Raw genomic sequence first — 21,755 nt, forward strand, 5'->3', positions numbered from 1 at the left:
CGGGGCAGCCGCAGGCACCTGCCGCCAGCTCGGGGAAGTGGTGATGGGGCAGGACCCGGGCGGGAGCCACCTTGACAGCAGCCGCCAGCTGCGGGTGTCCAAACCCAACGCTTTTCCATGGGCAAAGGTTGACGGACCGACTCTCATGAGGAAAAGGAAAGTGTGCGGTTTTTCCCCCCCCAAACCCCCTTTTTTAAAGAAACGCTACTCTTGCTTCGAGTGACCGTCCTCCTGCCACCGGCGCTCGCAGGGCGAGGGGTGCTGGGGGCCGCCGCCTCCCGCCCGGTACCCGCCCAGCAGCCTCAGCCCGGGCCCGAATCACGACGGCCGGCTGCAGACCGCTTCCCCCCGCGGGCCCCCCCCCCCCGGCCCGGCCCGGCCCGGCCCCGGCAGGAAGGGGAGGGACCGACCGCCGAGCGGGACGGCTGTGGTGCTGGGACCGCTGCGCGCCTCCGCCCGCCGACCCCCGCTTCGCCGGACACACCCCCCCCCCCCCCCCGCCCCTCCCGCTTCCTCGGCCTCCCCAGGGCCCGCAGCAGCGCCGGGGGCCGGCGGCAGGGAGCCCCGCCGCCATGTCGCAGCCCGGGACAGGGGGGCAGCCTCCCCCCGCCGCGCCGGCCGCGGTAAGGTGGGACGGGGGCGCGGGGCCCGGCGGCGGGGTGCGTGTGCGGGGCGGTGGCGGGGCGCTGCCCCGGCCGCCCCAGGGGCTCGGCGGGTCCGCGGGCGCCGCCCTGCCGTGGTGCCCGGCGGTGGGAGGCCGCTGTCGCGGCGGGTGCCGCCCTGGGGCGGAGGCGGATGCCGGGGCGCGGCCCGGGCCGTGCTAGGCCGGGCGGTGAGGAGCAGCGGGCAGCGCCATGGCCTTCGCGCGGTGGTGGTACACCGTGGTAAATAGGGGGCTGCCGCCGTGGGGACCGGGCCGGGGAACGAGCCTCGACGGGGCCGGGAGAGCCCGGGGGAGCCCGGGGGGGCGGGGGGCGGGCGGGGCAGGGGTGCGGAGGGCTCCCTCCCCTCTCTGGCGTTAAGGCTTAAGAAGGGATAAGGAAAGGATTTTGTGGTGACCGGAGGCAAATCGGCGCTTTTTTTTAAAGGCTTGCGTAGTGTATTGCGGGTCAGATGAGAACTTGGTGTTCTCTGGAAGTATTGCCGTAACCCCGCCGTGCTCTTTTACAAGCGACACTAAAAACTGGGCTTTTTCGGGCTGTTGGCTGTTTTCGTAGTCTTCTGAATAATGCAGGCTCGCTAGCTGATGAAACTGTAGCGCTCAGTCAAAACACGGCAATTTGCGACATAAGGCAGAATTTGCATGGGATTGTTTCTGTTTTGGAAAAAACTCCTCAGTGTGCCTTTTTTCAGAAGCGTGTTCCTCGCTGCAGGTAGGTGGTGGAGTTGCCAGGAATAGTCGTCGCTTGCCAAATACTCCCTAAGGAAACCATGGCGTTCTGATGGCTCCCTGCGGTTTGGCTAGACTTAGGTTGCTACTCATTACTGTGACGAACCTGCGATTGCTTTAAAAAGTCTTCTCTATAATTTATTAGTCATATCAGGAAACAGTTGGCGTCTCTATGGAGTAGTGAAAAAAAGTTTTCATTCTGTTAAAGTTTGTCAGAAAGCGTGCATCATGTAAGTTGGCTTTCAGGGAAAACATCACTTACAATCAGGTAGATGAAATCTGTTGAATTTATAACTGTACTTTTAAATTGCTCTACGTAGCCTGGATCTGTGTTTAGTAATGTTTTCAAGTCACGTCAGTGATGCAGTGTGGTGGAGGTGACCAAGTCACAAGGAGGATGGTTTGGGCATTGCTGTATTAAGTGCTGACATGAATGTTAAAGGCCTCGGTAGCCCTGGGTCACTGAATCCAGCATAAGAAAAGATATTAAGACAACGTGACTACCTGTGATCAGGTAAGGAAGCTCCGTTGGAAACCCATCGTTACAGTTGTTGGCAGCAGCATGGGACCTGGGGGCCCCCGGGTCAGACTGGAGTCCTCTCTTGTCCCACGCACGTGTGTCGCACAGGGCGGCTTCTGCCTGGAAGACCTTCTGGTCTAAAGGATGATGAGTAGAAAGCAGAAAAGGTGGGAGAGAGGAGCAGATGCAGAAGAGATTCACTGGTTGCTTCTACCAAGGTTTTTACTGGCCGGTGTATTTAAAGCAGAATGGGATGGCCGTACAAAGAATCTAGTTTTCACCTGTCCATTCCTTACATTGCTGGATTGTAGTTCCCCTGATACCTCTTTGCATCTGGCAGCTTTCTGAGCAGCATCAAAAATCTCCATCTTCTTCCCAGTTTCAACTGAAAAGGAAGGCCAGATTCCTATCTGCATAAAATGATAGTCTCCTTTAATATCTGTAACGCAAAGTTGGTTGACTTCAGCTGAGAATCTTGCAAGGGTGATTCCCTTCTCACCCAGTGACTTCCCTTCTCACCCAGTTACCGAGTGTGTCGTCACTGCAGTCCTCTGAGATGCTGTGCAATGGCTTTGAACCAAAGGCTCGTTAACACTGATGGGGCTCCCGAGGTTTAGAAGGAATGTCTTGAAGCATGACCTTTAGTCGAGGTCTGATTTTTGCAGGCGCGGGCTGAGAATGCAGTTGCGCATTCAGTTATTAGTGTGTTGCTCTAAGCTTTTCACCTAGGCCAGTTACTTTCTGCTTTATGAATGCTCTCTGAATCACACATTAAAGGTGTGTCTATAAAACAGTTGTGTCGTGACATTTTTGTGCACTCTAGAACGTGATGGAGATCTTGGGATGAACTTCCTTGTTTATGATACTTTTTTGTGTGTTTTGTGAAGATGTGATTATGGGTGGGTTTGCGTGTTTTATTTTTAGTTGGTAAAGTTGGAAAATACTTTGGGCCAACAACAGCTATAAGGAATTGTTGTTAGCTCATTAGTTAAACTAGAAATGTAACTTCAACTCTCCCATAAAACCTGAGCTTAGTCTCTTGCTAAGCAGATTAATTTATTGGCTTTATTTTATTTATATAAAAATATATGTATTTTTTTTTACTAGAGGTTCAAAGCTTGGAAATACAGAGCAGAAAAAAGCTGTTGAAGGGCTTTTTTGCAACAGGGTCCCTTCTCATATCTTAAGCATCAGCTGTTCAGGGAACCAGCATGGCCTTCGCAGAAGGTATATTAGTAAGCTGTGCTTTCCCTACCTCCTCAGGATGGCGGACTTTCAAGTGAGATAATACTTTCATAGGCTGTTTTACTACCTGAGGCCAGAGAGTATCAGCACGTAATCTGTACACAGTGCGTGGCACCAGCTTACTGGAAAAATTACTTTGGTTGGGCTATACATGCTTCATTCCTAACAGTAAAAATAATATTTTAAGTCAAAGTCCCACTATTACAGGCGCCGTTGGACGTTGCCTTCTGGAGGGAAGATGGCATGTATTTAATCTCTCTCTAACTTGAGTTTAGGAGTGGCCAAGTTGTGGTCCTTGTCCTGGTCCATTCCTTGTCCTCTGGCCAGCGAAGCCACCCTGGGGTCCTTCAGGGACGTGGAGTTGATTATTCTGCATGAAAGGTGGTTGCAGGAATCCTGCCAGCCCCTCGTCCTGCCGTCTGCAGGCAGCACAGACCGCTGGGGGTGGGAAAACAGGAGCGGTGTGTGCTGAGGCAGGCAAACGAGAAGCCTTGACACCCGCGAGGGCCACCCCGAGCTTCATCCACCTGCTGGGACACAACATATCCCTCTCTTCGTACTCCTGGGACTGGGTGTCCTGTCGGTGACGTGTCCTGTCTGGTGCGGGTTTCCTTGGTGTGAAGACGAGGAGATGGACTTAGGGAGGAAGGGTAACACCGTATTTGGCCCTGGTAAAAGTCTGGCACACTCAGTAAGAACTAAAGAAGGCTCCTGTGTTCTGTGACTTGGTTTAATAAAAGAAAAAAAAAATACCTGGGCTTTAATTGGAGTTGCTTTTTTTTAAAGCTATGTCCAAATTTGACTCAGTAAATTAATAAAACCAATAAAATGCATGCAATGCACAGAAAGATGTGCTTGCTTTACTGGCTGAATTAGCTGGATTCAGGGTAGCACTTGGCTTTTAGAGTGTTATGTTTAGAGAGAGAGCCCTGACAGAGTTTTGCTGGGCAGGAGCTGTAGCTCCTGAGCCTTATAGCAGTGCTGGCTCTGGAGTTAGCATTTTGTCACCAGAGCACCCTCACTGATATTGATTTTATTGGAATGTATGTGGTGTGCTTTCATTGTGGCAGTAAAAAGCACAGATGACTGGGTTAATTGTGTCTATACTGGAAGTGCTATTATGGGGCAGTGAATCAGTTCATCAGTTTCCTGAAAAGATATCCTACAGGGCCTGTTTTTCCTCTAAAGTGGCACAACTGGAATATGAGAATAGCATTGTCAATTTTAAAACTTGTCAAGTATCTTACTCATGCCCAAACCCATTTTAAAAACTTGAATTATTAGAGTTTGTCTAAAACAATTTTTGAAATTTTGGTCATGTACCACCATAATGGATACAGATTAGACACCTGCTTTTTTTTTTTTACTTTTAGTTTTATTTGTTCATTCAGCTATAGTATTTTCCCACCCTGTCTGCTGATGTGCTTGAACACATTCCAGTTGAAGACAGAACAGTGATACATGGATCATTGCTTTCTCCCTATAGCCATGTAAAGAAAAACCTGCAGGAACTCGTTACCTTAGTGGGTTAGCAAACTTTACCTCCTGCTGCTCAGTCCTCTTAGCAGAAGGGAATAAATGGGTATAAAATAATCTCCTCTCTTTACTTAACAAAACAAACCAGGCATAATAAATCCTTATTCCCAGATGTCTCTGTTGCTGTGGGAACTTACACTAGCTGAGATATTAGGTAATAGCTATATTATGTTGCCTTTTATATTCACGGTAAACCTTCTTGCTTTTTACTTTTTATTTATTCTAAGCATTAAACAATACGCTTTTGAGGGAGATTTTTTTGAGGACTGTATTCACCAGTTTTCAGAGGTGCAGAGAGTAAAACATGCGCTGGAAGCCAGTGTGCATGCTGAACAAACTGTATCTTTCTATCCATTGTCGCATGTGGGGAACAAATGGGACTGCACATAAGGTTAGATGAAAGCAAGAGGTTTAAAGTCTTGGAGGGGATGAAAGATGCAGGAAACCTGGAAGAACTGTATTTCCTGATGTGCACCTGTTACAGCATTTATTTTTTGTATATCAGCAGCAGAATTCTAGAAATCGTAATAACAGCTTTTTTCCAGGTAAGGAGGGCTGGGCATAATGAACATTTTAATGTGTCTGAGGAAAGTTCAGATGTTGGAGCAGACGCTTATGATTGCACATGTGTTGGTCTCTCTGGGAGCTATTCAGTTTCTGCTGAAGCCTCGGGGACTAACAGCGTTTCCGAAGCAAGTATCAGAGAGTGCTGCGGTGGTGAGGAATGGGTGATAAGCTTAATATCTTCCAGAACTTTTCACAGGAACAATCACATTATGTTCAGTCCTCTGGAAGTCATGACTTCCCAGCTGTGATTTCACTTGAAGTTATTCAGCAGGTCAGTTAGAAATCCTGTCCATTAGTGAGAAGAAAAACTTGTGGTAGGTGAAAGGAATCACACATGCACTAAGATATTTGGGAATTTCTCTACACAGAAGGTATAATTTAAGATCTTAATAGCTACACATCTATTTTCTCTACTTACAGCATGGTGACAAGAAGGCAAGTGGAGCTTCTTCCAAATCTGGAGAGAAGAACGCAGAAGTGGCAGAGGTAAATTCATGTGTTTGAACATATTAAGAAGAAAACTGGTAATTTATTTCCTCCTGTACAGATTCTTGTCTTTTGATACCAAAATGGTAGTTTTCAGATAATTAACTGGTGACCGTAGTTACTCATTATTCATTCCAGGTATGTATTGGTTTGTCTTGTGCTGCTGAGCAGCCTACTGAAAATATTTCTTTGCTCTGCTCATCCTTTCACAAGCACTTTATGTTAGTATCAGTGGGAATGATCTCAGTGGATGTGTCTGTTCTGCAGTGCAGATACACTTTGGGACACATCCGATGGTTCTGGTTTTTTGACTGTCCAGAAGTACGGATGAAGTGAGTGCGCTGTGACTCCTTCCACCTTGCCTGCATCCTGGCTTTTCTTCCAACGATACAAATCCAAATTCATACCTAGATGTTGCATGTCTGGGCCATCTCCTGACACACTTGCAAATATGTGGTCAGTGCTGTATTTTAGAAAAAAATGTGTACTTTTCAAGATACTGCCTCCCCCAGAACCGGTATTTACAGTTCAGGAGTGCCTGCTGGGTTATAACATTGAGTTTACACAAGCAACTTTACAGTCAGCACAGCGGCTGTTGTTAACAGTCGGAAGCCGCGTGGGGTGTGGGCAGTGTTAGGCAGAGCACTTGGCGGGGTCGGCTCTCTCCCAGCAGCACCAAGCCCTGTTATCCCCTCGGAGGTAGGTCCTCGCGTGCTGCTGGCGTCAGGCTGGTGACACAAAGAGAAGGTGTTGTCCCAGGCGGGACGCGAGTGCCAGTACTGATGGCTGGTTCCCCAGCAGCCTCTGCGAGCAGGAGTGGTGCTTCCCCAAGGAAGGCTAACAGCGGGCTCAGAAAGAGAAGAATTTCTAGAAACATCTGTTACGAGTTGTCTTCTTGTTGGCTTCAAATGCCAGTCCTTGATAGACCAAAGCCAGAAGGAGGTGTGCCTGATACTTTGTTCATAGCAGAAGCTGTTTGGAAAATAACTTTGTCTAAGCTGTGGTGTGTTTACGGCACTGCAAATCAAGGCCAGCGAACGCTTTTATTACCATCCTCTGAAGCAGATGATTAAAGCAATTACCCTTCTTTCCTGTCTGAATACCAAGAAAGGCTTGTCTAGCCTGGGAACATAGTCCTCCTTTCCTCTCTAGACAGTTTAGGTTTTTTCTTAAGTAGCATTGTTCTTTTATATATTCTTAGCTTAGTGCAAAATTCTTTGACTGCATGTTGTTGTTCTTAATATAGAAGTCCTGACTTCTTTGTGGGAAGCGTGGGAGTCAAAGCCTGTAGTTTGGGTTGTGGAGGTGCTGTTTCTGACCTCTCGCTGAGATCCGTTTCTAGCTACCAAAAGGCTGTTACTAAGTTTACTGTCATGATGCTTCTGCTTTTTGAGTCCTTAGAGTACCATGTGTATGTTTCCTCTTGTGAATGTCTTTGTGTATTTGACTTGTTCCGTTGACTTTGCAATGCTTAAAAGTGCCTTAGTTTAGGCATTAGCTCCACCATGGTTCACATCTACCTCCAAAACATTATGATTTTTTAAGCAGTTGAAGTAGCAACTCAAAATATTTGTACAGTTTTCCCAAGAGTCTGCAATGTTGCTTTCTTGCTTAAAAGTCAGAGGTTACTCCTGTAGTCTTCAATTTTTTAAGCAGAATTTTAATCTATCTGTAGATAACTGTGGACAACCTTGTCTAGAATATTGAGTTTCCTCACCTCCCTTCTAGAAAAGGTTTGGTAATGCCTTATAAAAATGACAAGGAAATACAAAGGTCTTTGAAGAGTTTGTATTCATATTGAAGGGAAAAATGAAAGGAAATGCTCCTTGTTTCACTAAAAATAACAATAAATTACTCCTTCTGTCAGATTCTTTGGATATATAGTCCTGAAGGAGTGAGAGAACAAGAGTAAAGCTTTGGAAAGTAAAAGTAGGAGAGGTCTAACACAGGCTTGAGTAGGAGATACTAATTAGCCATGACATCAAGGACAGCTCAAAATGAGTACTGTTAAGGTATAGAATAGGCTTCTTAAGCCTTTCCTTTGTGAAGACGTAAAAATAGATTGAATAAAACACAGCAGGTTTTAGAAACCTGCTTGGTAAGACACGCACTTGTACAGAGGTGCTGGGGAGATTAAATGACTCCATAAGATTTTTCCATTTCTAGCATCATAATACAATAAAATACAATAATGCTTTGAAAGAGTTAGGAATTACCAGTGTGGAGATGATCTATTTAGTAACACTATATTTTGGAATTACATACAATCATAGCAGGGATTATGTGCACTTTACAATGTTACCAACAGACATTAGTTCATAAAATTGTTTCTTCAGGAAGTATTAACTTTTTAATTTTCCAGTGACTTACTGCTTAACTATCATACAGGACTTTCATCCTTCAATCTCAAAGCGTTGTATAAAGGAGACTAGGTGCGTTGTCTGAGTGATGTAGATAAAATGTGCAGAAAGGGAGGTGCTGAAGCACAGCTGGAATTGCCTTACTTAAGGTCACCCAGCTGCTCAGTAGGAGAGAAAGAAACCAGATCACCAGGTACTAGGCTGGTGCACGCAGCTGTGTGATAAACCGCGTCCTCAGAGGGGAAGCCAGGAACTCCCTGGAGGCAGTGACCCTTTCCCTCTGAATCATGGAGCCGGCTTCCCTTCCTGCATGCTGTCCGTAGTCCAGCCAAGCTGCGTCTTGTGTCTGCTCCTCACTTAAAAATGAAGCTTCTGAAATCTGTTGTGTTTTACTGCGCTGGAGTGGCTGACACTGAAGTCGCGCAGGCAGAGCTTGCTGAGTGGCTGGAGGAGGCAGACAGCAGGTGAGTTCAGCAGCTGTTCCAGCAACCTCCGTTCTGCTTGATGGCTGTCTGTCTGGAAGGTAGAGGATGCAACACAGTCCTTCCCTGCTCCTCTTCCCAAGGGCCCACTCTCGCCTCTTCTACACAGTGGCCAGAAACATAAAGCCTACCGCAGTACTAAGGTTCCAACTCTTCCTTCTGGCATACTAAATAGAGCCTATTCGGTTTCCGAAAACAAAACCTAATATGTGGCCTTAAAGCTATATACCCATTTTACTTTAACCCTGGTCCTTCACAGGCCTATGGTAGTTACTTGGAACCCCTTTGGTTGCACTCATCCTCAGTGCCATTGCATCTAGCACGGGAGAGAGGTGTTGTGGAAGGGATTGGACTGTGGTATCCTGCTCCACAGGGCCATGTTGCTCCTGGAAAGATTGATCTCCTCCGCTTCATTACCTACTGTATGTTAGTGGAGGAAAGATACCATCGTTCTGGTTTGTCTCACTTCAGCAGTGCTACTCAAGCTTCAAGTCAAGACAAACTGGGGGATCTGCTTGCAACAGGAATGGTCAGTTTTAGGTTCAGATACACATACTCTGCCGATTTAGTGATGAGCAACTGATTGTGTATCTGTACATGGTGCCTTGTAGAAACAGGCAAAAGATTTGCTGGAGGGACAGAGTTGGAAGCCGCGGTTGTGTTAGAATACATAATTGAAAGAAGATGTAGGCAGTTCTGTAGTTGACAGTGAAGGTGTCACTGAGCTTGTGTTATGGTTGTATTGGGCACTGCTCAAGGACAAAAGTTCAAGTCACAGGGATATACCTTAATTCTTTATGTCTTGGTTTTCAAAACCTTACATTTGTTGAATTCACTTTCTAAGGAGAATCAGACACTTCTTGAGAATCTAAATCAGCTTTAATGAAATGTTTTCGTTCCTTGTGGATGTGTGTGATAGATGTTAACAGAAAAGAAATGATGGTTGTTGGAATTGGTGGTTGCTCATGCACTTGAAGCTGTTGCATATATTTGCAGCTGGGATGCACCTGCCACCCAGTAAAAGTGGGTGATGTGCTGCAGTTTTCCCATATCTGTCCCTCTGTTTTCTTACTGTCTTCTGACATCATGGTCCCGAGTCAACAAGTTTGCAGCACGCCATTGCAAAGTGTACGAAATAGGAAATTTCTTGTCTTCTCCTTCCCTCCTGATGTTCCAAGGCTTTTAGGAATTTTGGTTGTAAAGTGTTACCACGTGAGAGACAGCTGGTGTGGTTTTCCTTTACCCCTTATCGTGACATCATCTTCAGCTTATGTGTGCCCTTCCACCCATTTCAGATCACTTAGAGGCATTAGCGCTCTAGAAGCTTTTGGATGCTAAAATATATATACTTTCAAGGGGAGACGGGACAAAATCACTGAAGAGAAACCCAGGACAGTTTATAAAATACACCGAAATTAAGAAGTCCCTGGGCCACAAATTGTTCGTATTTGTGAATGTATTTGGAAGGTGTGTCAACGTGTACTTGAACTATTTCTACATGACTGATTTTGTTTTCTGTTATATCTGCTGTCGGCTACTGCCAGGGACAGGGAAATGGGCTGTGTGAAACTTCGGCTGGACTCAGTAAGACAGGCCTGGTCCTGCTGTCCTGTTCTTGAACGCTGTGTTCAGTGTCGCCCCTTCAGAGGGCTGCCCCTGGGGGCACAGCATGCTTTAGTACATAACCATGTGTGTAATTTGTAGGATCAATGCAAACCAGACACTCCCATGGTGTGTGATTCTGCTCTGAAAGCCCCCTACTCTGTTTTAAATGGCTTCATGCTTGTGTTACTAACTGCACATAATCTGGAAACACCAGATTTTTCTATTCTCTGTTTGCTGTTGTAGAGGGAAATACCAAGGAGAGCGTCTGTATCAGATTAAAAATCTAGCCTGTGCATTGCTGGTGTCTGAATGTAAAAACATGGCATTGAAGACAGGGCCATATATTCTGGGAGTTTGAAGCCTCAGCTTAGAGTGTTTTACCAGATATAGTATGAAACAAGACCCTCCCTAACGCATCCTGCCATTTCAAGTCATGCTTTACAGCAGTGTAGACAAAATATGTGCTGCTTGCTCAGCTCATTATTCTTTACTTAACAGGAAATACATTCTTTACTGTGAAAGGATGACAGTGATAACTGACGCTGAAGCGTTACTGTCCTTTTAGAATTGATTCTTTGCTCTAACATCAGGATTTCTGTGATAGCTTTTAATCTTGATGTTTGCTGTGCAGCATTCCTTATCCAGAAAAACCACTGGAGTTACGAGAGCCCCAGGGCGTAATGCTGAGTAAAGGCATCATGACTGGTAAAAATCCATTGGGGTGCCCACTGCTGGTCTGAATTGTGGAGGTGCAGAAGTAACTTTGATTGGAGCATTTGTGAGGTTTCTTTCTACTTTGGTACCAAGTTATTTATTTTAAACTGCATTGTTTGTTTGTTTGTTTTCCCCCTGCACCTGGTGTCCGCAGGGGAGCGTGGCCAGGATCCATCCTCGGAGGAGGAGCCGAGGGGTTCTGAGGAATACAGCACTGGCTTGCTTCCCATCTTCCTGTTCTGTTTTGGTTCTTTTTGGCTAAGATGCAAAAAGTAGTTGAAAAATAGCCTTATTTCAATTAAATTTTGGTACTTGTTCAGAGCTGTTATGATGTGAGGCTCTTCCCACCATAGGAGGAAATAGAGTGTGGTTGCTGCTCAGGTAATTCTTGAATGAAAGATTGGAAGGTGGAAGCTGAAATGCTGCTTATGTTTGTCAAAAGCATTTCCAGAAAAGAGATTGCACATTCTTTTCTCATGTGATTTTTTTTTTCCTTAAAACAACTGTACCAAATGCATTCTCATTGCAATATTATAGTGAAGGCTTGAATGTTGTAGTCCAAAATGAACATTTAATCCGTATTTCTTGACACCAGTCTTAATGCATGTCTTCAGTTGGAAAATCTACATATCAAAATACATATGTATTTTATGTCCCTTTTATTAAACATGGGGGAATTAATATTCCACTCTGAAACAGTGTTTTGGCTTTCTGTTTTGAAGCCACTGCTAATAATGAATAGTAGATTATAAGTACCTGTATGCCACAGTTTTTATTCCTTCACACACAATTCTCTGCAGGCTCTTGATTTTTCTAATTAATTTCGTAAAGAAGCTATGCTTTGGTAATTCATTAGCTCTGTTGTTATCATTTTGGGAAGCAAGATGTGAGTACAGCTGCAAGGTGATTCTTCAGCTGATTGTGTCTGAGACTGTCACAGAAAAAGAATACTCTTCCATTCCTTGGAGGGGGAGAAGATGGGAACAGCTCTGATGCATTCGTTGATAAGGGTGTCAGAGCTGGGATGCCTGGAGGGAGCACTGTGGGGAGGATGCTGGGAAGCACATAACATCATTATTTTAATAAGCGTAAAAGAAAGATGAACCTAGGAGCATGATGTGGCCAATTTTTCTGCTTTTACAAATGTATTAAAGGGTAGATACTGAATAAGTTACTGTTGAAAGATGACCCTGAGAACTAAAATTTATTACTCTACTTAGGCTATTGTGGTCACTATTCAGTAAAGAATACTGATTTGATGTGGTGGCTTAACTTTCCATGTAGCTTATCTCCAGATAGTCTTTCTCTGGGCCAGACAAGAATTTATTTGCTGCTTTTTCTTCGCTCTCTCCTACCTGTGTCTCTATGGCTGTTCCACTTACCATGAAACAGAGCAATGTTTGCATTAACAATTTTTTCTTAATACTGTTTAATTGAGTAATATAAGTTCATGCTCAGAACAAGGATTTATTTCACTCGATTAGGTTTTTTTCTAGTTCAGAGTGAGGCGGAAGGCTAGCCTTATGCCTGAAGTTTTTTAGTATGTTGGTAGGTGTCATAAAGACTCCTTCTGCAAAACAGTACTTTATTGGTGGATTTTCAGAGCATCGCAGTTATGTTAGACGTAGTCCAGAGGTAAGTTGTGAATAAGGTCCTGAACCAAAGACTGATTTCAGCTCAGCTTGAGGTGGAAATTGAGAGCTGTGATATTGAAGGCATATCCTGAATACTTACTGTTCTTCAGAGGTCTGCTCTTTTTTGATGATTTTTTTCCCTTTTCTTTTTGAAAATGGAAAGGTAGCACTTAAAATTTTGTGTTCCATCAACAACTTAGTAATTTATTTAAAAGTTGAAGCGTTTGTGGATAATGCATATTACTGAGTCCTTAGTGCACTATATCAGAGATAAAAGCCGTTCTGTGCACTGTCTGTAATGCATTGCAGCCCTGTCGCCTGCCTTCAGAAGCATTGTCACCTAGGGCTGGAAGACTGCTGCTCTCTCAATGGAATTAGGAATCTTCATTGCCACGGGTGTTAAAGGGTGTGAAAGGAGAGTGTCTGCTCCTGTAAGGGAATCTGGTTAAAGGAGTCACCAGAAGAAAATACCGACATAAACCTGACTGACATACGATGAAGGAGGCTGTGTTAAGAACAAACCCAGCTAGTGGCACTGGTTGGACGTGTGGAGCATGCAGGTGTTTTATCTTCTCAGCTGGGGGTATGGAAAGGAAGGGAGACAGATGGGCAGAGACATAAAACCTGAGCAATTAACGTCAACGAAAGCAACAACCAGAAAACAAAACTGGTTAGGTGCAGCAGTGGATGGGCTCTCCAGAAACTGCCCCAAACCGGGACTGTGCAGCTGGTGAGGCTGGAAGCCCTAGGGTCCAGGATGTTGGGGGGGTCGATGGGACGGTGCCAGCTGATGGGGCGATCTGCAGGGCCCCCAGCCCAGTGCCTGGTGCCGGGGAGCGAGTGTTGGTGTCCTCCCCAAGCTGGGTGTGCATGGGTGTTCACTGGCAAACGAAGCTGGACCAGTGGGTGAGTAGGAGGTCCCAGGTCTGGGCAGGGGTGTCAGGTGGATGGAGGGGTCTGTGCTGGCTTTGGGGGTACCCACAAGGATGGGGTGCCCCTGGGACGAGTGTGTGAGTGCTGTGTGTTTGCAGCAAGCACCAATCTGGACCAGCTGGTGAGCAGGGGACCTGTGGTGGGGTCAGAGTGTTGTCCCAAAACTGGGGGTTCGTTTACCCAGTGTGCAATATGCCAATATACACACAGACCAGAGGTATTTTACGGCGTATTTGCATAGATATGAGTGTCTGTCCCAAGATAGTACCCCAAATCTAATGAACGGTCATTTATACACTTAATATTAACATATTCATGTTTCTACTACAGATGTATTATTTATCATTATATGATTGGTTAATAAACCTTCGCCTCCTGGGTAAATTAGTGCACATGCCTCATAATTTTCTTTTAAGTCAGTGGTGTGATTAGGGTGGGCGGTCCATGGGTCGGTGGTCGCGGTCTCCCCATGTTCGAATTACCTTTCCCCCAATTTCCACCTCCTTTGGCAATCCTCAGCGGCTCTTCAAGGTTTGCTGGTAAAACTAGCAATATATCAGTTACGCTTCTACCTTTTGACAATCACATCGTACTTATCAGACAAAGGTACATTATTTAGGTATTTCCTGTCTGGCCTTAGACCAGCAGGGTAGGGCCACACAATGGACTTTTGCAGCAGCACAACAACCTGATTCATATCACATTTTACATAGAATCCCAGAACCCCAGACTGGTTTGGGTGGGCAGGGAACTCAGAGCCCACCCAGTGCCACCCCTGCCATGGGCAGGGACACCCTCCACTAGCCCAGCTTGCCCAAAGCCCCATCCAACCTGGCCTTGAACCCTGCCAGGGAGCCAGGGGCAGCCACAGCTTCTCTGGGCACCCTGTGCCAGGGCCTCAGCACCCTCACAGGGAAGGATTTCTGCCTCACATCCCATCTCCATCTCCCCTCCTGCAGCTTCAGGCCATTCCCCTTGGCCTGGCACTCCCTGCCCTTGGCACCAGCCCCTCTCCACTTTGGTTTTACTGTAACAAGAGGGCCAGGGTCCAGGCAGAGGGACTGTGCTGGTGCTCGGGGAACCCACGACTGTGCCTGTGCTCATGAGCCCAGAGAGTGCCAAGTGTGTGCTTGCACTACTGACCTCCTGCCTCTGCTGGCCCCAGACGAGGGGACGTGGCTGTGGGTGCTGGTGTGCGATGCTGACAGCAGTGTGGCCAGCCGTGCCGGTGTCCTTGTGTCTCTGGGATGTGTGCTCGGCTTTGCTGCTGGTTGAACTTGCAACCACATCCCCCAGGCTGTGCAGAGACCCCGCGTCCTCGGGCACTGGGTGGGCTTTCTGGGCTGGGCAGGCCTGTACTGGGTAGTACTGGTCTGAACTGGGCAGCACTCGACTTCAGCAGCCGTGCAGGAGGGGCTGGTGGAGGCAGCCACACTACTCTAACATCCCTGTAACAGGAAAAATCACTGTTACGCTTGGTTTTTGCAACATACTGTGAAATCTTAACTGGATGTTGTTGTTTTCAGTGTGGCCAATATTAAGCATGAAATCCTTGTTGTAAATATCCCACTTTGTGACAGTCTGTACCATTGGGCCACATTTTTGTGATGTTAGTCTTATGTAAATGGCCACAGAGGGTGGCCTGCTGCCCCAGGCTCTGACTGGAGGTTGACTGTTGAATGTGCAGCTTTGTTTATGCCAGATGTGCTCCTGGTTTTGGAGCTAAATCAGAATTAGAACAGGCGGTGGAAATTACCTTAATGACAGAGGTCTCTGAGTCTCCCAGTCTGTTACAGTACCTACTGTCCCTGAAAACTGGTGCTTCTGACTTTGCATACAAGTTTGCTGATTGAATCTCTGGTCATCCTGCAGACTTCCGTGCTTGTAGAGAATAATTAAAATGTGAATGCTTTAGTTGTGCTCTGAATCTTGAGATTCCACTTATCAGAGAAAATTAATAGGTCTTACCCATCTGCTGCCTCCAAAAATCTGATGCTTTTTGCTATGTTCATTACTAACGGCTTATTTTGCCAGTCTTCAGTAGATGTGATTTCAGCAGCTGCTGAGTTTTTGCAGCAGTACTTAGTGGTACTTGATAATGACAGTATTGCATTGATCAAAAACGGGAGGTTCAAAGGGGATGTAATGGTTTTGTTTGAGTTGCGAGAATATTTATTAACTCGAAAAGCCATCATTTTGCCCCTACCTTTACATCTTTACTTCCCTGCCTGAGGTGTAATATTCCCTTCTGTGTTGTCATTCAAGTTATATTTGTACAGCAATACCTTATCCACCTTATTTTCATTGATAGATTTCATTAAAGTATATATGGTTACTGTTGCTTTAACTGTTAATTGCAGTAGAGTCACTCTGCCACAGGAAATAGCACAGATTTATATGTCATCCATAAAACAGTACAAGAGAACTCAGCTTATTCTGGGCGGGGCAAAACTGACTGAAATGAGTCTGCGTGAAGTAAAGTTACATAGGAGAATTTATTTTTGGATGACTTGCCTTGCACAAGACATTCTAGTGGACATTTTTATAGTGTACCTTTTTTAATACACTTTTTTTTTACAGTTTTACTTAGCTTTTCTTTTTCTTCATCAACGTTTCTGACATTTATTATGTCTTTAATTTTGTAGAAGTCATCAGCAAGTGCTAATGTCAGCCAACCCTCCAAAACACAGACAAGTGGAGCACCTTCTGCTGTTAAGGTAATGCATACTTAAGGAAATGATCTCTTTTAAAAATGAAGAGGATATGATATGACTTCATCCCCTGGAGTGGGTTAGAAAATGGTTTGTTTGCCAGCATTCAGCAACACTGAGATGCTCTTCATGTCTTGCTAGAAATTGTAGTGAATTGAAATGAGAGAGGAACACAAATCAGCAGAATGTCAGTGTTGACTTATTGAGGAAATAGACTTGGTAACATTTTCCCCTTTTGTGTGTTCTTTGTTAGTCTCCTACTTATTTTTAAAAAATCCCGGTCCCATTGATATCAGTGGCACACTTCATGACTTATGGGGCTGTGGTTCTTTTTTTCACCCGTAGGTATTGTTTGTATGTTTAGATTCTGTTTACTCAGCAAGACCTGATGAGTTGGAAGCACCAACTGTCTTTGCTTTCATAGCCCCTGGAGCAGTTCAGCCGTTCAGGAAGTTAGTGTAAGAGGTGTTATAAAGATGATTTTCATATTGGAGTGCAGTTGATACTCCACCAAGAGAAGCGGGGATCACATGAAGCGTGCTCAGGTCTTGCAGAGTATTGAAACAGGTCATTGAAAATACACTTTCCGATGGTGATCGGACGTGAACTGATGGCTGCAGTTGGTAATCACTGTTAGGTGCATATTTGTCACAGATGAGTGGAATGCACCCCACTCAAAAGAGAGAAGCAGCAATATGTTTTACTGAGGTAAAATAATAATTAGACAGAGTTCAGTAAGTTTGCTGGAATTTAGCAAAGTTTAACAGTGGTTTGACAAGGTTCAGTAAGTTTGATGGCAGGGTTCACCTTATTAATTACTGCATGGAAGGAACATACAAAGGAAAATTGAGTTAGAAGGATTCACAGAGAGACCAGAGATGCGAAGAGTAAGGAAGACCCTTCCGTTGAGTCACGAGGTTCCGAGTGGACCCCCTTGCTTTCTAAATTCCTTATGGAGCCTAGGTGCAGCTAGGTCCAATCTTAGTCTCAGACATGGTCATTGGTTTTATGTCTAATGGCATTATCCATACAATGTTTATAATAATATTGAGTAGCTACATGGATTAGTAATGTTTCATAGTATTAACTCAACATGCTCTCAGTCACGTACCGAGGATCTCTCCACTGTGGATTAGGATCTCTTAGTCTGAGGTAGGGAATCTCGGACCTTGAGAGGTGTCCCTGCTCCAGAAGAGGGTCACCTGCCATGCAGTCCGGCTGCCATTCAGGGAGAGCTCCAGCTGGGCCCATCCTGATGGCAGTATTTGTAGGGCGAAGTAGCTGGCTGCTGGTCAGTAGTGTAGACAAGATAGATGTCTTCATTTTAGCTGTGGTATCTTGTTCTGTGCCTTGGTTATCTTGCACTTTTGGGTTTCAAAACCACCTTTCAAAACATTTTTCAAGACCCCTTCAGTCCCTTGTACGTGAGCAAGGGGCTTTCTAGCTCACTGATTCACCCCCAGGATGTGAGGCTGGTTGCTCCTTAGTCAGCCTGAACCAAAGTACGGTGAGGAGCCAAGTGTATCCACTGCAGTGTTCCCTATCTGGAGATGCCCCATCATTTGAAAGGTCCTATCCGCAGGAAATGCTTCTGCTTTTGAATGGGATTTTTTATGTTCTTAATCAATGCTTTTGTAAAACAACACTCTTAAAGATACCTCTGTGCTACCTAAGTAATTATTGTTCCTTTCCACTCAATGAGGGAGGACACAAGGATATAAGTCCTGTTGTCCCTTTCAGTGCTTTTGTCTGTCACTGAAGACAGCCCAAGGTTTTTGTTGCTTTTCCTTCTATTCCTTGCAGTTTACCAGGGCCTCTTTTCCTGCTAGTTAAGCTGGATGTAGTCGTCCACATGTAGTTCCATGACAGCCATACAGGGTGGGATGGTCTCAAGTGTAATCTTTCTGTCTGTCAGTCGCCAGCTGCATAGTTCTGTGGAAGCTCACATCTAATTTGCTAACTAGCACATCTTTAAGTCTTTTTTCCTGTATGTGTTCTTCCTATTATAATTATATGTTTTAAGTGTGCAAGGTACAATTTCTGGTGATGCTGTTAAGCGTAAGAACTGGAAGGTAGTGTCATGAAAAAATGCGACGTAATTGCCAGGAATTGCTTTATATTAGGTTATGACAACTTGGGCTGTGTATTTTATTCAGTAATTGGTGCTTCTCCAGTTTCTGTGACATTCCAGAATACTTATTGGTAAAGTTTATGTACTATGAAAATACTTCCCTCATGCTGTCTAATATTGACTCTTAATCAATAGCTATTTTAAGTTTAACCTTTTTAGTTCCTGCTCAGCCATGACTACCTTTCTTCAGTTAGACTAAAACGTCTCTTAATTACATCTTTTAATTTTAACAACCTCCTGCAACCCTGTAGCGCTATTTAAAACAGAGCAAAACTCAGAGATTTATTGTTCTGTTCTTGTAGTTTGTGCCACCCAGACTTTTTTTAAGCCATTTGGCTAGCTGTATTCTTTTCTGCCCTTCTTTTTCTCTCTTTCTCTAAAAGTACCTATTCAAAAGAGAAATTTTGGAGGGATTTTTTTTACAGGAATTTTACAGGAAAGGAAGTATTTCTTGAAAAGGCAAGGCAACCTTTTCCCCTTTGCTGCCAAAATAAATCAAATCTTTTAATGCAATCAAAAATATTCCACTGGTTTTTAGACAACTTTGGGACTGCTGTTTCTTCCTTTAATTTTTTTCCCACTGTAGCTTTAGTGTGTCCTATGTGCAAAATCTCTTTTGATTCCTTAATAATTTTGATGGTCAACAATGCTTTTCATTAATGTACCTTATCGCAGATAAATGTCTAACATCTTTGAAGAGGCGGATGAGGAGGGGCAGTTCAGTTGCTCCAGCTAGAGCTGTTCATTTTTTGAACCTACTCTTACCCTGTAGTGAAATTACTTCTCTAAATTGAATAGCCAGAGGGTTTTTTGCTGCCTCTATGTTATGGCCTAAGTCATTTTTCCTTCAGTTAGTAAGTAATAATAACTGATGGCTTGTGTTGTCCTTGGGTCGCCTGTATTTCTGAGTTTAAGTTAGAGGAACTTGCGTGTGATGAATGCTTGTCGTTGCTTAATGCCTGGCTAATACGTGGGTAGTTTAATTTTCCTGTGATGGTATCCTGTAATGCGGACTACTGCTAAGAGCAAGCGTTTGCCTGTCTGGCTTCATTTTCATTGCACTGTGTATCTGAACTGCCATTCTTTGTGGCTCATTTTTATCCCCCTGCTCTTCGTCATTGTTGCACTCTTCGGTTCCTGGCATTGCAGCCAGTATTTACTTACTGCTTCTGCTCAGTGTCTTCTTACGGAGATTTTATTCAGCTGCATGTGTATCCGCATGGTATGAGGAGTAAGTGCTGCCTCTCTTCTCTTTCATATCTGCACGGCTTTTGTGTTCTCTGTCATAAGGGCACCTAGGAAGCTTAATTGGGCAACGTCGATGTGCCCAGTTTCTCTATGACTCAAATCTAAATGAATAATTTAAAGATACTTAACTGAAACAGATGTTCTGACTCCTTTCTATCACAAGCCTTTCCTTCCTTTGATGTGAAGTCTTGTTTCACTGTTACTTTGTACCAGGGTATTTTCAGTAAGCACATGCCTTGTGGTAAGTACCCTGTCAGATAAATGGAGTGAAAAGTTAGATTCAGGTGAGGTTATGATCATCAGGAATATTTACTGGTTGCTCACAAGCAGACTCTTCCATGTATATGTTAACTGCCAGGGTGCACAAACCAGGAGGTCATCGCTACCGTTACTAATTAGCAGGCAGCAGGGAAGAGGAAAAACTGAACCAACCTCCTTCCTCTGCGGAATGTACCCTGCCAGCGCTGCTGTGTTTTCTTTTACAGCCTTTTAAGTTGTTTTTGCCAGTTCCATAGCCAACAGGAAAGCCAATTTCTAGCTCAGTGTTCAATCATAGCTATTAATAGAAGTCCCTAATATTTGAACACAGCTGGATCCAGCTATCTTTCTTTGTGTTCTTATATGGTAATTCTGTTGATATCAAATGAAGTTTTGCTGCTTTTTTATGTAGCAGATTTTTTGGCATCACTCTTAATGAGTTTTTAATGAATAATTATTTTCTTTTTGTTGCCGGTTGCTGTAGCTTAGTGAATTGAGAATCTTTGTCCATATTACTTTCATGGACAATTTATTGAACCAGTGATGGAAGAATTCAAAACCAGTAGAAATTCAGTAAGAATTTTTTTTACTTCAGACTTGACCGATCTGGAATATTTTCACAGGAAAGTTCTTGATCTTGATGATTTAAGAAAGTTAAGGTTAGTTACTTTCAGCTGGCGTCCAAATTAACACTGTTTTAAAGGGGGATTCAATCTGCTTTCTTGTGCAACAAACAGGAAAACAACAAGGAAAAAAAAAAAGCAATTACTAAATGTCTTTGAATGAAGTCCCTACTGTTTCTGCAGCAGACTGAAAATTCTGTCACGAGTTTATCTAGATTGTCATCAAAAGTGATTCCTACTGTCAGTATATTTGCTGGGATTTTTTTTTTCCTGCTACACACCTACGTTAACTGTCAACACATTTTTATTTTGTGAGCTTGGCAGAGACACCTTTGTTGTGAAGGAAGGCATTTTTGAGTAGAAGGCATCTGAAATCACTGTACTGATTGGGAATGTCCACGGAAATGCATGAATTTATTCCAGTCATACTGTGAAGGTCGGAAGGGCTAGCTCTAAATTTTGAGGTTATTCAGAAAAATATTTGAATAGATTATCTGATAACTTCCTTTTCATGTTGTGGTTAGCATAGATGTGTGTCATGGCACAGAGATCCGCAATTTTTAGGTGTTTTGCAGCAAGACCATGGCAAATCACGGGGCGGTTGCCAGCGCGTAGCCCTGCATGTGAAAATCACGAGAACTGTGTCGGCATGGAGAACAGTGCTGGTGTTCTTGGTATCAGAGGCGTGCTAAAAGTAGACCAAAACATTAACAATTGGAAGCTGTAGGAGTAAAGAAGCTGCCTGCTGTGTGGAAGAGCTGGCTTTGTGTAACGTTATGGGATGTGGTGTCCGTCACCCGAGGTAGTTTTCATCTTTGAAAAGTAGGGCAGTAAAAGAAGCCTCTGGCTTGGAGACCATTGTAGAAGTTGCAACTTCTAAAGCTATGCACTGGTCAAAATAACATGATAATGTCACAAAAAAAAAGTTCTGTACTCCACTCAAAAAAGGGATATTTTCCTTATCGGTCTGTGTCGTGTCTTCGGGCGTTTTCCCCTTTCTACTTCCCTTCTAGGGCTGACTTTTGTTTCTTGTTCCCTTGAGATAAAGGGCGGCATAGAAGCTACTATGAAAAAATAGTTGCAGGTTTTGTTAGTGGCATGGGGGCTTTTTCTTTAAAAAAAAAAAAAAAAACATACAAAAATCCCCTCCCATACTACAGGTATTGAGAACTTGATTCCATAGCAAAAAAAAAATTTAAAATTCAAGAGCGGGTCACTATTGGTATTTCAAGAAGCACCTTTTAACTTCTAAATCAGTATAAATTATTTGGATTTGTTATGCTTTAAAATAATCCTAATCAGTCAATTTCCT

General features: G+C 44.3%; 1 protein-coding gene across 5 annotated transcripts in view; it reads left to right on the forward strand.

Annotated features, from left to right (window-relative positions):
- Positions 1–403: 403 nt before the first annotated feature.
- The window catches only part of CAST (calpastatin), a 59,979-nt gene continuing 38,627 nt past the window's right edge, over positions 404–21,755 (forward strand). For 2 of the 5 annotated variants that reach the window (XM_054809855.1, XM_054809857.1), the window contains exons 1-3: positions 404–623; positions 5,679–5,744; positions 16,118–16,189. In XM_054809855.1, the coding sequence (XP_054665830.1) occupies positions 573–623; positions 5,679–5,744; positions 16,118–16,189 (189 nt within the window). In that variant the 5' untranslated portion in view covers positions 404–572. Of the gene's footprint in view, positions 624–808; positions 885–5,677; positions 5,745–16,117; positions 16,190–21,755 lie in introns of those variants that run through there. The other 3 variants (XM_054809856.1, XM_054809860.1, XM_054809861.1) reach the window with 3 other exon arrangements.

The sequence above is a fragment of the Grus americana genome, chromosome Z (assembly GCF_028858705.1).
Source record: "Grus americana isolate bGruAme1 chromosome Z, bGruAme1.mat, whole genome shotgun sequence".
In the NCBI taxonomy this organism is placed as follows: domain Eukaryota; kingdom Metazoa; phylum Chordata; class Aves; order Gruiformes; family Gruidae; genus Grus; species Grus americana.